The sequence below is a fragment of the Salmo trutta genome, chromosome 17 (genome assembly GCF_901001165.1).
Source record: "Salmo trutta chromosome 17, fSalTru1.1, whole genome shotgun sequence".
Classification (NCBI taxonomy): Eukaryota; Metazoa; Chordata; class Actinopteri; order Salmoniformes; family Salmonidae; genus Salmo; species Salmo trutta.
Window position 1 is genome coordinate 12,591,189 of NC_042973.1, and position 17,049 is coordinate 12,608,237.

At 44.6% G+C, this 17,049-nt stretch overlaps 1 protein-coding gene across 3 annotated transcripts in view; it reads left to right on the forward strand.

The window, feature by feature from the left end:
• Positions 1-17,049, forward strand: part of LOC115151605 (rab GTPase-activating protein 1-like) — a 146,543-nt gene that overhangs the window by 86,180 nt on the left and 43,314 nt on the right. For all 3 annotated transcript variants that reach the window (XM_029695676.1, XM_029695675.1, XM_029695677.1), the window contains 4 exons: positions 1,943-2,056; positions 6,402-6,476; positions 8,692-8,817; positions 14,570-14,713. In XM_029695676.1, the coding sequence (XP_029551536.1) occupies positions 1,943-2,056; positions 6,402-6,476; positions 8,692-8,817; positions 14,570-14,713 (459 nt within the window). The remainder of the gene's footprint in view (positions 1-1,942; positions 2,057-6,401; positions 6,477-8,691; positions 8,818-14,569; positions 14,714-17,049) is intronic.

A 17,049-nucleotide genomic window follows, 5' to 3' on the forward strand; every position in this document is an offset into this window, starting at 1 on the left:
GAAGAAGCACATTAAGGTCCTGGAGTGGCCTAGCCAGTCTCCAGACCTTAATCCCATAGAAAATCTGTGGAGGGAGCTGAAGGTTCGAGTTGCCAAACGTCAGCCTCGAAACCTTAATGACTTGGAGAAGATCTGCAAAGAGGAGTGGGACACAATCCCTCCTGAGATGTGTGCAAACCTGGTGGCCAACTACAAGAAACGTCTGACCTCTGTGATTGCCAACAAGGGTTTTGCCACTAAGTCATGTTTTGCAGAGGGGTCAAATACTTATTTCCCTCATTAAAATGCCAATCAATTTATAACATTTTTGACATGCGTTTTTCTGGATTTTTTGTTGTTGTTATTCTGTCTCTCACTGTTCAAATAAACCTACCATTAAAATTATAGACTGATCATTTCTTTGTCAGTGGGCAAACGTACAAAATCAGCAGTTGATCAAATACTTTTTTCCCTCACTATATCTTTGACTTGGCCAGGTCGCAGTTGTAAATGAGAACTTGTTCTCAACTTGCCTACCTGGTTAAACAAAGGTAAAATAAAATATACACGATCCATGTCTCAAGACTTAAAAATCCTTCTTTAACCTGTCTCCTCCCCTTCATGTACACTGATTTGAAGTGGATTTAACAAGTGATATCAATAAGGGATCATGGCTTTCACCTGGATTCACCTAGTCAGTCTATATCTCGGAAAGAGCAGGTGTTCTTAATGTTTTGTACACTCAGTGTGTCTATTTATTTCTCCATTTGTTGCTCTCTGTCTCTCATTCTCCCCCTTTTATTCGGCTGTAGACCTGTGGTCAAGGTCAACTTCTACCTAATGTGAGCTGAATGGCATTTTAGCCTGTGTGTTGATGCTCATGCCAGGCAGTGACCTCCCCTGGCTTACTGCAGTCCTCAGTCCTATCTGACCATGAAGAGGGTTGCACAGCGGGGTGAGACCCCATTTTCCCACTTCTAACGCAGAATGTAGAGGGGGATCAAACAAGCCCAAATAAAGAGAAGCTTTCAGTTGTAGAGCAAATGAGAGAAAGCAGCAAAATAACAGTCAGCAGTGCTTCCCTCCACTTCACTTTAACTCCATTGCACACAATTAACCCCATTATACACAATTGAGTGTCATCTACTTTGGTGCATTTTGTTTTGACTCGTGCGTCTCTCAAACTCGCAAAGGCTGGCAGTTCCTCTTCTGTGATACACGTGAACTAGAAAGAGACCAAATGTGTATTTTCACTTTCTCACACACACACACACACACACACACACACACACACACACACACACACACACACACACACACACACACACACACACACACACACACACACACACACACCAGTCAGAGCCGACAGGGTTCCGGGACCTGTTTTATCTGTAGCTCACAGTTGTTAGTGTGAGAATGCCAGGCTGCCAGTCATCCTGGAGGAAGTGCTGCACTGCAGATTAGAAAGCCCAGGCAGCAGCTGAGTGGAATGGGACATCACCAGGCGCTCACACAGAATATGCTCTGAAAACCAGAAAATATCATTCTCTTTCTCCTTCTGGGCTTTCTCTCACTCTCTCTCTCTCTCGCTCTCGCTGTCTCTCTCTCTCTCTAGTCTACTGACTTAAACATGTTGGGTGGCGTTGTTCCTCTGAATATGTTTCCTTGTGCATACTATAGCTATTTGAATAATGCACGGATGTTTAGTGAAGTTGTATGGTGTATTGATAAAATGTCCAATTATACATTTCTCTCTGACTCTAAGTCATGTTGCTTGTAGGTTTTGAAAGACTGGAATAGCTATTTAGAGTCTGTTGGGAATGATCTTGTTCGTACGTGCCTGTATGTACACAGTATAGTGGTGTGTTCACACACAATCACATTTCATATTTATAGTTGCATTTGTATATGGAGTTAAACAGTCACATATGTCTTACACAGCCCTTGTTTTGTGTTGCAGGACTCGGCTCAGGACGGAGTGATCACCAGAGACATCCACCGGACCTTCCCCGCTCATGACTACTTCAAAGACACGGACGGAGACGGACAGGACTCCCTCTACAAGATCTGTAAGGTACGGATGGATGACACACTGGTGATCGACGTTTCTGCAACTTTTAATTTGGCTCTATACTCCAGCATTTTGTATTTGATATCAAATGTTTTTAATTTGTATGTATGAAAAAACCCTCAAATAAAAAGTGACATTCTGTACTGTCGCCTCATATGAAACGTTTGATCTCAACCCCAAAAGGCTTGAGTATAGATCAAAGTTAAATAGTTTTAGCTTCATTGTCCAAGGTAATGCGGGAAGGAGTGTAGCTGTCAGAATGAATTTGTGTTTCTCTATCACTAAAACTATTGTTAGATGACTTGCAAGAGCAGCTAAAAGCTTTCCTTGTATGATGACCCGATACATACTGAAGACACAGATGCACAGAAAAGTACTCTGAACAGAAACATACAAGCTAACACAAACCACACACCAAGTTGACATGGTAACATGTTAGGATGCACACCGATACAATAGCTAACTTTTGTATCTTGCTCAAAACCAACACATAAGCTTTTAGTTTTAAAACATGTAACTCAAATAGAATATAGATAAGGTATGAATCCAGAATGATGCTACGTTTTCTTTCATCTGGTAATTCAGAGAACACAAGAAGGGTGCTGTGGTGAAACAACGGATTGAAAGGCGTACACACACACACACACACACACACACACACACACACACACACACACACACACACACACACACACACAAAGTGTCTTAACTTACCAACTATGTCAGTTTAGCACCAGGCTTTCATTTGTATGCAAATCCATGTAGATTGCCTGTTGATAGGGTTGGTTAGTTCCTGAAGAGACATGTACTTTTAGCTCCTATTCTATTCCTACAATACTTTTTGTCCAGGTAAGTTCAAAGGACATGCATTGTCCTTGTGAAGGAATTGGGTCAGGACCAGCATTAAAAAAAATATATCCAGAGAAACATCCCCCTGTACCTAATAATAATAATAATAATTACAATCTAAAAGGCAGAAACTGATCCCAGATCAGAACTCCTACTCTGATGCTCGGTAATATAATATACATCATATTTACTTTTAGCAGGCGCTTTTATCCAAAGTCATGCGTGCATCCATTTGATGTGTATGGGTGGTGCCAGGATTCAAACCCACTACCCTGACATTACAACAGCTATGCTCTACCAACTGATCTACAAAGGACCACAATATTAAGTCAAATTCTCTACCACGTGATTGGTTGTGCTCCAAACGATAATCATTACACACAACAGCCAGCCACAGTTAATCTGTCCTGGCTGACAAATAGGAATGTCATCTATCCCGGACCCCCATCCAGCTAGCACTGTACATCCATCTAACCATGGCAGAGTGGGCTGAATGGCAACACTCCATCAAACGTCTCTTACTCTCAAGGCAGCCTGGCGGAGTATAGCTCCTCAATTACACTTCTCTCCCTATTCCAGGTGGAAACGCATAGAAAAACAGATTTCATTTCTGTTTTAAAAGCAATGGACTGTGGAGAATGTTACAGCAACCAAGACTCATTGACATAATATACTGTTTATAATATGGATGTAATGTTATAGTCAACTGTGGATTTTATTTGAATCCACTTTAAGGTTAACATTTAACACCAATAATTATGTCATAAACGATCAAGATGGCTCATCTTTGCACCCAGAACCAAGTCCCTAGAAACTACATGATGCCAGCTGATGAGAATCCTGTATACGCTGATGGTGTGAATTAATAAGATAATTCATCACGTAGCCACTCATGTCATTAATTGTCATCAGTTTTGTCCTGCTTATGACATTGTTAAGTAGGTCCTCGGGACAGAAGGTTCAAGTGATGTTTGAATATGTGCAGTAGTAGGGCACAAGGCTCTGGTCAAAAGTAGCACAGTATTATCAAAGATTTTGTAACTAAACCAAGATGGACCCCATCTTGTCTTTTCCAATGAATGGGAACAAATGAGTTATCGTGGGCTTCCTCTCACTACCATATTTGGTAGTAAGTGACAACGCCAACCGGGTTCTTCACATTTATACATCCAGTGAAATATCTGTGTCATTGTTTTATCTGTGGTATTATGCAGAGTAGGGTGTCATTTGAGATGTAAAGTGTACAGTGCATTCTGAAAGTTTTTCAGACCCTTTGACTTTTTCCACATTTTGTTACGTTACAGCCTTATTCTAAAATGGATTAAGTAAATAGAAATCTGTATCAATCTACACAGAATACCCCATAACGACGAAGCGAAAACAGGTTTTTAGAAATGTTGGCAAATTTTTTTTATAAAATAAAAACCAGTCATTCCTTATTTACATAAGTATTCAGACCCTTTTCTTATGAGACTCTAAATTGCGCTCAGGTCCATCCTGTTCCCATTGATCATCCTTGATGTTTCTACAACTTGATTGGAGTCCACCTGTGGTAAATTCATTTGATTTGGAAAGGCACACACCTGTCCATATATAAGGTCCCATAGTTGGTCATGAGGTCGAAGGAATTGCCGTAGAGCTCCGAGACAGGATTGTGTCGAGGCACAGATCTGGGTAAGGGTACCAAAAAATGTCTGCAGCATTGAAGGTCCTCAAGAACACAGTGGCCTCCATCATTCTTAAATGGAAGAAGTTTGGAACCACCAAGACTCTTCCTAGAGCTGGCCGCCTGGCCAAGCTGGTCAATCAGGGAGAAGGGCCTTGGTCAGCGAGGTGACCAAGAACCTGATGTTCACTCTGAAAGAGCTCCAGAGTTCCTCTGTGGTGATTGGAGAACCTTCCAGAAGGACAACCATCTCTGCAACACTCCACCAATCAGACCTTTATTGGAGAGTGGCCAGACGGAAGCCACTCCTGAGTAAAAGACACATGACAGCCCTCTTGGAGTTTGCCAAAAGGCACCTAAAGGACTCTCAGACCATGAGAAACAAGATTCACTGGTCTGATTAAACCAAGATTGAACTCTTTGGCCTGAATGCCAATTGTCACGTCTGGAGGAAACCTGGCACTATCTCTACGGTGGTGCATGGTGGTGGCAGCATCATGCTGTGGGGATGGTTTTCAGCAGCAGGGACTGGGCGTCTAGTCAGGATCGAGGGAAAGATGAACAGAAAACCTGCTCCAGAGCGCTCAGACTGGGGCAAAGTTCACCTTCCAACAGGACAACGACCCTAAAGACACAACCAAGACAACTCAGGTGTGGCTTCGGGACAAGTCTCTGAATGTCCTTGAGTGTCCCAGCCAGAGCCCGGACTTGAACCCGATCAAACATATCTGGAGAGACCTGAAAATAGCTGTGCAGCGATGCTCCCCATCCAACCTGACACATCTGCAGAGAAGAATGGGAGAAACTCCCCAGATACAGGTGTGCGAATTGTCAAACCCAAGAAGACTTGAGGCTGTAATCACTGCCAAAGGTGCTTCAATAAAGTACTGAGTAAAAGGTCTTAATACTTATGTAAATGTGATATTTAAGTTTTTTTATTTGTAATACATTTGCAAACATTTCTGGTTTTGCTTTGTCATTATGGGGTATTGTGGGTAGATTGATGATATATTTATTTTGTATCTATTTTTGAATCAGGCTGTAACGTAAAAAAAAAAAAAACATGTCAAGTCAAGCGGTCTGAATACTTTCCGAATGCACTGTATATCTTTTCATCTTTCCCTGCAAAAGGGTGATTCCCCAAACTGTAGATTTCGAGGAGGCTGTTTTGCCAACTGTGCTTTGAAGAAGACCGAACCAGGGAGCTATCTCTCTCTCTCCCCCTCTCTACACCCTCCCTCTCTGTTGTTAAATCTGCCCTTTGAAAACAGGGCTTTACAAAGCTTTCCATCTTGATTGTCCCTGCAAGATTAAAGTCACGCAGATAAAGATGGTCCCGAAAGGCTTTCAGCAAGAAACAAAGGAAATATGCTTTCTATGCTGTATGAGCAGTGCAAATGGTCCACTCACAACTCAACATGTACTATCGATGTGAGCGAGCTGATAGTACTATATACTGTAAAGCATTTCAGTGCACCTTTTAGACCGGCTGGAAACTGTGTACTTGACAAAAACAATTAGATTTAGGCAATTAAAAGGCTTTCAAAATAGACCGTTGAAAATGGATCTAAAACTGTACAACTGCGGACGTTGAGCAACTTTTAAACCACAAATAACAACTGAACAGCCTAGTATCTACTGTGAGAAGGACTTATCCTCCGCAACATGTATACACCTTAAGAACTGCACTGTGTGTTTTGAACTGTTTGGTGTTTCACATTTTAACAAACACAAAAAATTCCCTTACTCAGTATGTTACATGCATGACACACACAGTCTCTTATTCATGGTATGAGGTGGCTGACATTATTGGCTCTCTGCTTTGTGTTCCAGGCCTATTCAGTCTATGACGAGGAGATTGGTTACTGTCAGGGACAGTCCTTCCTGGCTGCAGTGCTGCTACTGCACGTAAGTGGGGCTCAAACCTCAATACAATGTCTACACAACGTCTATGGAACCCACATAGTGCGGTTGAGAATGAAGTCTGCACTGTTGTGATTATCAATTTAATTAAATAATAAAAATACATTGGCTCTGAAAAACTATTGCGGAGTGCAGAGTTTGGATAAGTGCAAAGTGCACGTATTAAGATTCAGTTGTATTGGGACTGATTGTGAGAACAATGGAGAGAAGGAAAGTTGAGGTTTAACAAAGGGTGGAGAGTGCAGCAGGAACAGGGTGAACAACAGGACAGTAAGTCTGAGAGGAGATGGGAAGGATGGAGGGATGGAGGGAGGGGGAAGGATGGAGGGATGGAGGGAGGGGGAAGGATGGATGGAGGGAGGGGGAAGGATGGAGGGAGGGGGAAGGATGGATGGAGGGATGGAGGGAGGGGGAAGGAAGGATGGAGGGATGGAGGGAGGGGGAAGGAAGGATGGAGGGATGGAGAAGGATGGAGGCAGGGGGAAGGATGGAGGGAGAATTGGAGGGGGAAGGATGGAGGGAGAATTGGAGGGGGAAGGATGGAGGGAGAATTGGAGAGGGAAGGATGGAGGGAGAATTGGAGAGAGGATGGAGAGGATGGAGGGAGAAGTGGAGAGAGGAACGAGATGGATGGCGGGAGGGAGGGACAAGAGCTGGATGGCAAAGTGGAGGGGGGAGAAGTGGAGTGAGGATGGTGAGAGAAGAGGTAATTGGAAATGAAGGAAGCTGAAATGAAAAGGTGAGCAAGGTGTGAAAGAGAGAGAACGAGATATGAAAGGAGGAGTAGAGTGATAGAAAGGGGGGGCGGGGTGGAAGAGAGGTCCATCGGAATGCAGGAGGCTGGGGAGGTGTCCAGATTATTAATGGCCCATTCAGCCCAGGACACACTGTCTACCTGATTAAATACCCACCACCCTGTCCCTGCTTGTGGGTGGGTGTCTCTCTCTCACACACACACACCGTCTCACTCATAACACAAACACTGTGTATTAAAGGGGGGGGGGCATACTCACACCTTTTCTCTTTCACACTGACACTCCCACCTTCTGGTTTTCTTTCACACTCACCAGATTCTCACCTTGTTTCTCCCTCCCTCCACACACATCGTTCTTTTCTTTTACTCCCTCTCCCACTTTTCCCTATGCTCCAACCGTCTCCTAACTCTTCCCCAGAGGGTCTAAAAAAACCTCCCTCAATCCACAGAAAACAACACTTTCAAGTAACAAGAGACTCCACCAATCATTTATCCTACTCCTGTTTACGGCAGTGCCTTGTTTATTAAGAAAAGCCTATTAAGAGCTGAAATGTCAACATTACATAAATCTTATATATATCTTTATATATACTGAGTTTACCAAACATTAGGAACATCTTCCTTTTGAGTTGCACCCCCATTTTGCCCTCAGAACAGCCTCAATTCGTCGGGCCATTCTTGCTAGGCGCGCCAGTTTCTCAACAGTTTCCCGTGTGCATCAAGAATGGTCCACCACCTAAAGGACTTCCAGCCAACTTGATACAACTGTGCATTGGAGTCAGCATGTGCCAGCATCCCTGTGAAACGCTTTCGACACAGTCCATGCCCCAACGAATTGAGGCTGCTATGAGGGCAAAAGGGGCCGCAACTCAATATAAGGAAGGTGCTCCTAATGTTTTGTACATTCAGTACCTTCAGAAAGTATTCACACCCTTACACTTTTTCCACATTTTCTTATGTTACATCCTGAATTTCAAATGGATTAAATATAGATTTTGTGTCACTGTTCAATACCCCATAATGTCAAAGTGGAATTATGTTAGTAGGCATTTTTACAAATAAATGAAAAATGAAAAGCTGAAATGTTTTGAGACAGTAAGTACTCAACCCCTTTGCTTTGGCAAGCCTAAATAACTTCCTTAACACGTCAGATAATAAGTTGCATGGACTCACTCTGTATGCAATAATGGTGTTTAATAATACTATCCCTTCTCTGTACCTCACATTACAATTATCTGTAAGGTCCCTAGGTCGAGTAGTGAATTTCAAGCACAGATTCAGCCACATTAAACATTATTAAAGTGACTGGTGTTCCAAAAGGTCAAAGGATAAAATTAAACAACTTCCGCTTGACCTCCCCGTATCTCAGAGCTCTCCTTCTCTTGTTCCTCTGTTGGTACACTCTCGCTAACCTCCCACTGGTTCTGTTTGGTCCTGTGGCTGTAGATGCCTGAGGAGCAGGCCTTCTGTGTGCTGGGGAGGATCATGTATGAGTACGGCCTGAGGGAACTCTACAAGAACAACTTTGAGGATCTGCACTGCAAGTTCTACCAGCTGGAACGACTGCTCCAGGTTAGTCCGCCCGCTTCACTGAAGCCCTCTGGAAAAACTTCAAACCTAACAAAATGTCACATAATGATGGTCATGCGTGTATGTGCGCACATCATCAGCGTGTATATCTCCAGACACTTACCCGTGCTCTATGCACCTTAAAGATGGAAACGGCGCCACTGTCCACCCCACAGACATGATTGTTTTTGTTTTGTTGACGAGGTCGGGAGAGCTGGGAGTGCATTGCGCAACCGGACGTAGCAGTTTGACCATTAAGGATTCCATCTTTAAGAGCACGGACTGACTCTATTTTTGTAAGGGCCAGCCTTAGGTTCGTTATTAGTCCACTCCAAATTGTTGTTTAATTTTGTACAGAAATCAATTTCAGCCTCCCCTAAGTAGGCTTTTTTTCAACACTGGGTTAGTATTGACAAGCTAGCTCCCCAAGGCTAAGGAATATTAGCATTAATCGCTAAGGGTTGGCATACAGGTGGAAGTAAGTCAGTTTCTCTTTCTCTTTTCTCTCCAGCTCTCTCCTTCTCTCACTCCCTCTCTGACGGCGCTTTCTAAGCTGTGATGATGATCGCTTGCTTGACTGTATGACTGACTGAATGACTGATTTACTGAATGACTGATTTACTGACTGAATGACTGATTTACTGACTGAGTTGACTGATTTACACTAGTCTGTCAATCAATGTATTGGCATATACAGTGCCTTCGGAAAGTATTCATACCCCTCGACTTTTTCCACATTTTGTAACGTTACAGCCTTGGATTAATGGATTCAAAAATAAATAAATCTCAGCAATCTACATACAATACCCCATAATGACAAAGTAAAAACCGTTTTTTTGAAAGTTTAGCAAATGTATTAAAAATAAAAAAACAGATACCGAGTGGCGCAGCGGTATAAAGGCACTGCATCTCAGTGCAGGAGGAGGCATCACTACAGTCCCTGGTTCGAATCCAGGCTCTATCACATCCGGCCATGATTGGGAGTCCCATAGGGTGGCGCCCATTCGGCCCAGCATCGTCCGGGTTTGGCCGGGGAAGGCCGTCATTGTAAATAAGAATTTGTTCTTAACTGACTTGCCTAGTTAAATAAAAACAAAGTATTCAGACCCTTTGCTATGAGACTCGACATTGAGCTCATGTGCATCCTATTTCCATTGATCATCCTTGAGATGTTTCTACAACTTGATTGGAGTCCACCTGTGGGAAATTCAATTGATTGGACATTGTTTGATTTGTCTGTATGGTCCCACAGTTGACAGTGCATGTCAGAGCATAAACCAAGCCATGAAGTCAAAGGAACTGTCCGTAGAGCTCCGAGACAGAATCGTGTCGAGGCACAGATCCGGTGAAGGGTACCAAAAAAATTCTGCTGCATTGAAGGTCCCCAAGAACACAGTGGCATCCATTCTTAAATGGAAGAATTTTAGAACTACCAAGACTTCCTAGAGCTGGCCGCCCAGCCAAACTGAGCAATCGGGGAGAAGGGACTTGGTCCGGGAGGTAGCCAAGTACCCGATGGTCACTGACAGAGCTCTAGAGTTTCCCTGTGGAGGTGGGATAACTTTCCAGAATCAAATTTTATTTGTCACGTGCCGAATACAACAGGTGTAGGTAGGCCTTACAGTGAAATGGTGAAATGCTTGCTTACAAGCCCTTAACCAACAATGCAGTTTTAAGAAAATACCAACAACAAAAAAAGAGAACAAATAATTAAAGAGCAGCAGTAAATAACAATATCAAATTCAAATCAAATCAAATGTATTTATAGAGCCCTTCTTAGATCAGCTGATATCTGAAAGTGCTGTACAGAAACCAAGCCTAAACCCCAAACAGCAAGCAATGCAGGTGTAGAAGCACGGTGGCTTGGAAAAACTCCCTAGAATAGCCAAAACCTAGGAAGAAACCTAGAGAGGAACCAGGCTATGAGGGGTGGCCAGTCCTCTTCTGGCTGTGCCGGGTGGAGATTATAACAGAACATGGCCAAGATGTTCAAATGTTCATAAATGTCCAGCATGGTCAAATAATAATAATCACAGTTGTTGAGGGTGCAACAGGTCAGCACCTCAAGTAAATGTCAGTTGGCTTTTCATAGCCGATCATTGAGAGTATCTCTACCGCTCCTGCTGTCTCTAGAGAGTTGAAAACAGCAGGTCTGGGACAGGTAGCACATCCGGTGAACAGGTCAGGGTTCCATAGCCGCAGGCAGAACAGTTGAAACTGGTGCAGCAGCACGGCCAGGTGGACTGGGGACAGCAAGGAGTCATCATGTCAGGTAGTCCTGAGGCATGGTCCTAGGGCTCAGGTCCTCCGAGAGAGAGAAAGAGAGAATTAGAGAGAGCATACTTAAATTCACACAGGACACCGGATAAGACAGGAGAAATACTCCAGATATAACATGTACTGTCCCCATAGTGACAGTACATACCCCAACCAGAAGGCAATAGTGGGGCTATATACAGGCGGTACCAGTACAGAGTCAATGTCAATGTGCGGGGGCACCGGTGTCGAGGTAATTCAGGTAATAAGTACATGTAGGTAGAGTTATTAAAGTGACTGCATAGATAATAACAGAGTAGCAGCAGCTTTCTGGGGGGTGGGGGGGGGTGCAATGCAAATAGTCTATATCAACATGCAGCTGACTGGTTATACGATGTACCAGCAGGGTAGAACAGTGGCGTCTGGTAAAACAAGGGGAGGCGGTCTATGTATTTTTGTACACGTGCACAGCTGGTACACGATATCTAAGGAAGTATCAAGCTATTGCTTGCCTGAGGTAGAGTTCCCCTTTAATGCAGGGAAACGTAAATCAGTTTTACCAAATTTCTATCCGCATGTTAAATGTGCACCCAGAGGGAAAAGAACTCTGGACCCCCTATACTCCACACACAGAGATGCAAACAAAGCTCTCCTTCGCCCTCCATTTGGCAAATCTGACCATAATTCCATCCTCGTGATAACTGCTTAGAAGCAAAAATTAAAGCAGGAAGCACCAGTGACTAGATCAATAAAAAAGTGGTCAGATAAAGCAGATGCTAAGCTACAGGACTGTTTTGTTAGCACAGACTGGAATATGTTCCCGGATTCCTCCAATGTCATTGAGGAGTACACCACATCTGTCATTGGCTTCATCAATAAATGCATCAATGATGTTGTCCCCACAGTGACAGTACATACCCCAACCAGAAGCCATGGATTACAGGCAGCATCCGCACTGCGCTAAAGGCTAGAGCTTCGGCTTTCAAGGAGTGGGACTCTAACCCAGAAGCTTATAAGAAATCCCGCTATGCCCTTCGACGAACCATCAAACTGGCAAGCGTCAATACAGGACTAAGATCGAGTCGTACTACACCGGCTCAGAAGCTCGTCGGATGTGGCAGGGCATGCAAACCATTACAAAGTACAAAGGGAAGCACAGCTGAGAGCTGCCCAGTGACACAAGCTACCGGATGAGCTAAACTACTTCTATGCTCGCTTCGAGGCAAATATCACTGAAACATGCATGAGAGCACCAGCTGTACTGGAAGACTGTGTGATCACCCTCTCCGCAGCCGATGTGAGTAGGACCTTAAAACAGGTCCACATTCACAAGGCCGCAGGACCAGATGGATTACCAGGACGTGTACTGCGAGCGTGCGCTGACCAACTGGCAAGTGTCTTCACTGACATTTTCAACCTCTCCCTGTCCGAGTCTGTAATACCAACATGTTTTAAGCAGACCACCATAGTGCCTGTGCCCAAGAACACTAGGGTAACCTGCCTAAATTACTACCAACACGTAGCACTCACGTCTGTAGCCATGAAGTGCTTTGAAAGGCTGGTCATGGCTCACATCAACACCATCATCCCAGAAACCCTAGACCGACTCCAATTTGCATACCGCCCCAACAGATCCACAGATGATGCAGTCTCTATTGCACTCCACACTGCCCTTTCTCACCTGGACAAAAGGAACACCTATGTGAGAATGCTATTCATTGACTACAGCTCAGCATTCAACACCATAGTGCCCTCAAAGCTCATCAATAAGCTAAGGGCCCTGGGACTAAACACCTCCCTCTGCAAATGGATCCTGGACTTCCTAACAGGCCGCCCCCAGGTGGTAAGGGTAGGTAATAAAACATCTGCCATGCTGATCCTCAACACAGGGGCCCCTCAGGGGTGCGTGCTCAGCCCCCTCCTGTACTCCCTGTTCACTCATGACTGCACGGCCAGGCACGACTCCAACACCATCATTACATTTTCCGATGACAACAGTGGTAGGCCTGATCACCAACAACAACGAGCCAGCCTATAGGGAGGAGGTCAGAGACCTGGCTGTGTGGTGCAAGGACAACATCCTCTCCCTCAACGTGATCAACGTGTCCAAGCACATCATGACCGTTGTGAAGCAGGCACGACAAAACATATTCCCCTTCAAGAGACTGAAAAGATTTGGCATGCGTCCTCAGATCCTCAAAAGGTTCTACAGCTGCACCATCAAGAGCATCCTGACTGGTTGCGTCACTGCCTGGTGTGGCAACTGCTCGGCCTCCGATCGCAAGGCACTACAGAGGGTATTGCGAACGGCTCAGTACTTCACTGGGGCCAAGCTTCCTGCCATCCAGGACCTCTATACCAGGCGGTGTCAGAGGAAGGTCCTAAAAATGGTCAGACTCCAGCCACCCTAGTCATAGACTGGTCTCTCTGCTACCACACGGCAAGCGGTACCGGACCGCCAAGTCTAGGTCCAAGAGGCTTCCACCAGCTTCTACCCCCAAGCCATAAGACTCCTGAACATCTAGTCGAATGGCTACCCAGACTATTTGCTTTGCCCCTCTCCACACCACTGCCACTCTCTCTTTTCATCATTGCATCGTCACTTAAATTAACTCTACCTACATGTACATACTACCTCAGCTAACCAGTGCCCCACTGTATATATTATTTTTTACTGCTGCTCTTTAATTACTTGTTACTTTCACCTCTTATTCTTATCTGTATTTTTTTGAAACTGCATTGTTGGTTAGGGGCTCGTAACTAAGCATTTCACTGTAAGGTCTACACCTGTTGTACTCGGCGCATGTGACTAATACGATTTGATTTGAAAAGATGAACAGAGCAAAGTAAAGAGATATCTTTGATGAAAACCTGCTCCAGAGCGCTCAAGACCTCAGACTGGGGAAAGAGTTCACCTTCCAACAGGACAACAACCCTAAGCACACAGCCAGGACAAATCAGGAGTGGCTTCGGGACAAGACTCTGAATGTCCTTGAGTGTCCCAGCCAGAGCCCGGGCTTGAACCGATCAAACCTATCTGGAGAGACCTGAAAATAGCTGTGCAGCGACGCTCCCCATCCAACCTGACAGAGCTTGAGAGGATCTGCAGAGAAGAATGGGACAAACTCCCCAGATACAGGTGTGCTAAGCCCCATACCCAAGAAGACTTGAGGCTGTAATCACTGCCAAAGGTGCTTCAACAAAGTACTGAGTAAAAGGTCTGAATACTTATGTAAATGTGATATTTAAGTTCATTTTTTAAATAAATTAGAAACCATTTCTAAAATCCTGTTTTTGTTTTGTCATTATGGGGTATTGTGTGTAGATTGATCAGGAGGAAAAAACAATTTAATGCATTTTAGAGTAATGCTGTAACGTAACAAAATGTGGAAAAAGTCAAGGGGTCTGAATACTTTCCGAATGCACTGTGTATACTGTGAAATGAACTTCCCTTTCTTCCTACTGAGTGGTTTCATCTCCTCTTATTTCCTTTCTCCAGGAACAACTCCCAGAACTCTGGTCCCACTTCCAGGACCTCAATCTGGAAGCTCACATGTACGCCTCTCAGTGGTTCCTCACGCTCTTCACAGCCAAGTTTCCCCTCTGCATGGTCTTCCACATCACTGACCTGCTGTTGTGTGAGGTAAGAAGTCAAAAAGCCCCAACACTATTGTTAAGACTCATTTTAACACTACTCCTGATCCCAACACTGTTCCTAACCTTAGCCCTATTCCTTTCCCCAACACTGGTCCTAACCTTAGCCCTATTCCTTACCCCAACACTGGTCCTAACCATAGTCCTATTCCTTACCCCAACACTGGTCCTAACCTTAGTCCTATTCCTTACCCCAACACTGGTCCTAACCATAGTCCTATTCCTTACCCCAACACTGGTCCTAACCTTAGTCCTATTCCTTACCCCAACACTGGTCCTAACCATAGTCCTATTCCTTACCCCAACACTGGTCCTAACCATAGTCCTATTCCTTACCCCAACACTGGTCCTAACCTTAGTCCTATTCCTTACCTCAACACTGGTCCTAACCTTAGTCCCATTCCTTACCCCAACACTGGTCCTAACCTTAGTCCTATTCCTTTCCCCAACACTGGTCCTAACCTTAGTCCTATTCCTTACCCCAACACTGGTCCTAACCTTAGTCCCATTCCTTACCTCAACACTGGTCCTAACCTTAGTCCCATTCCTTACCCCAACACTGGTCCTAACCTTAGTCCCATTCCTTACCCCAACACTGGTCCTAACCTTAGTCCTATTCCTTACCCCAACACTGGTCCTAACCATAGTCCTATTCCTTACCCCAACACTGGTCCTAACCTTAGTCCTATTCCTTACCCCAACACTGGTCCTAACCATAGTCCTATTCCTTACCCCAACACTGGTCCTAACCATAGTCCTATTCCTTACCCCAACACTGGTCCTAACCTTAGTCCTATTCCTTACCTCAACACTGGTCCTAACCTTAGTCCCATTCCTTACCCCAACACTGGTCCTAACCTTAGTCCTATTCCTTTCCCCAACACTGGTCCTAACCTTAGTCCTATTCCTTACCCCAACACTGGTCCTAACCTTAGTCCCATTCCTTACCTCAACACTGGTCCTAACCTTAGTCCCATTCCTTACCCCAACACTGGTCCTAACCTTAGTCCCATTCCTTACCCCAACACTGGTCCTAACCTTAGTCCTATTCCTTACCCCAACACTGGTCCTAACCTTAGTCCTATTCCTTACCCCAACACTGGCCCTAACCTTAGTCCTATTCCTTACCTCAACACTGGTCCTAACCTTAGTCCTATTCCTTACCCCAACACTGGTCCTAACCTTAGTCCTATTCCTTACCCCAACACTGGTCCTAACCATAGTCCTATTCCTTACCCCAACACTGGTCCTAACCATAGTCCTATTCCTTACCCCAACACTGGTCCTAACCTTAGTCCTATTCCTTACCCCAACACTGGTCCTAACCTTAGTCCTATTCCTTACCTCAACACTGGTCCTAACCTTAGTCCCATTCCTTACCCCAACACTGGTCCTAACCTTAGTCCTATTCCTTTCCCCAACACTGGTCCTAACCTTAGTCCTATTCCTTACCCCAACACTGGTCCTAACCTTAGTCCTATTCCTTACCCCAACACTGGTCCTAACCTTAGTCCTATTCCTTTCCCCAACACTGGCCCTAACCATAGTCCTATTCCTTACCCCAACACTGGTCCTAACCATAGTCCTATTCCTTACCCCAACACTGGTCCTAACCATAGTCCTATTCCTTACCTCAACACAGAACATGACCAACCTGCTGTTGGTACACTAAACTTAAAGGAATACTTTGGGACTTGATCTACTTCCCCAGAGTCAGATGAACTGGTGGATACCATGTTTATGTCTCTGTGTGCAGTATGAAGGAAGTTGTTAACTAGCGTTAGCACAGTGACTGGAAGTCTATGACACTGATTCTCAACTGGTGGGTCTTGTGGGAGATTTTAAATGGCTCGCGGGTATAAAAAAAAAAAGTTTAACCCTTTGGGCCTTGGTCAAAATCAGTGCACTATTAAGGGAATAGGGTGCCATTTGTGACTCAGCACTGTGGCAGTTCTCGCTCCTTCTCTCTGTGTGATTCTCTCTCTCCCTCCCTCCCTCTCTCGGCCCCCGGTCGGAACAATTAAAAGTTTCGTATGCGTTTCTCAGCCAATGAGCCGCGTGATGAGAATCTGCTCCTCTCCTCCGTGCCTCCCTTTTTTTTCTCTGTCTTTCTCCCTCTCCATTCCTTTTTCTCTTTTTTTCACGGGAGAGGTCACTTACTTATTGTTCTTGACTTTACCCATGCCTCATTTTGATTTGTTTTTTTGTAGTTCTGTTCTCATTTTTTTCTCTCTTTTTGCTATGTAATTACCTCTCCCTTCCCCTTTGATCTGTTGTGCTTCTGTGGTCCTTTTCTCCACACCTCCTGTCCCCCTTCTTTCTGTC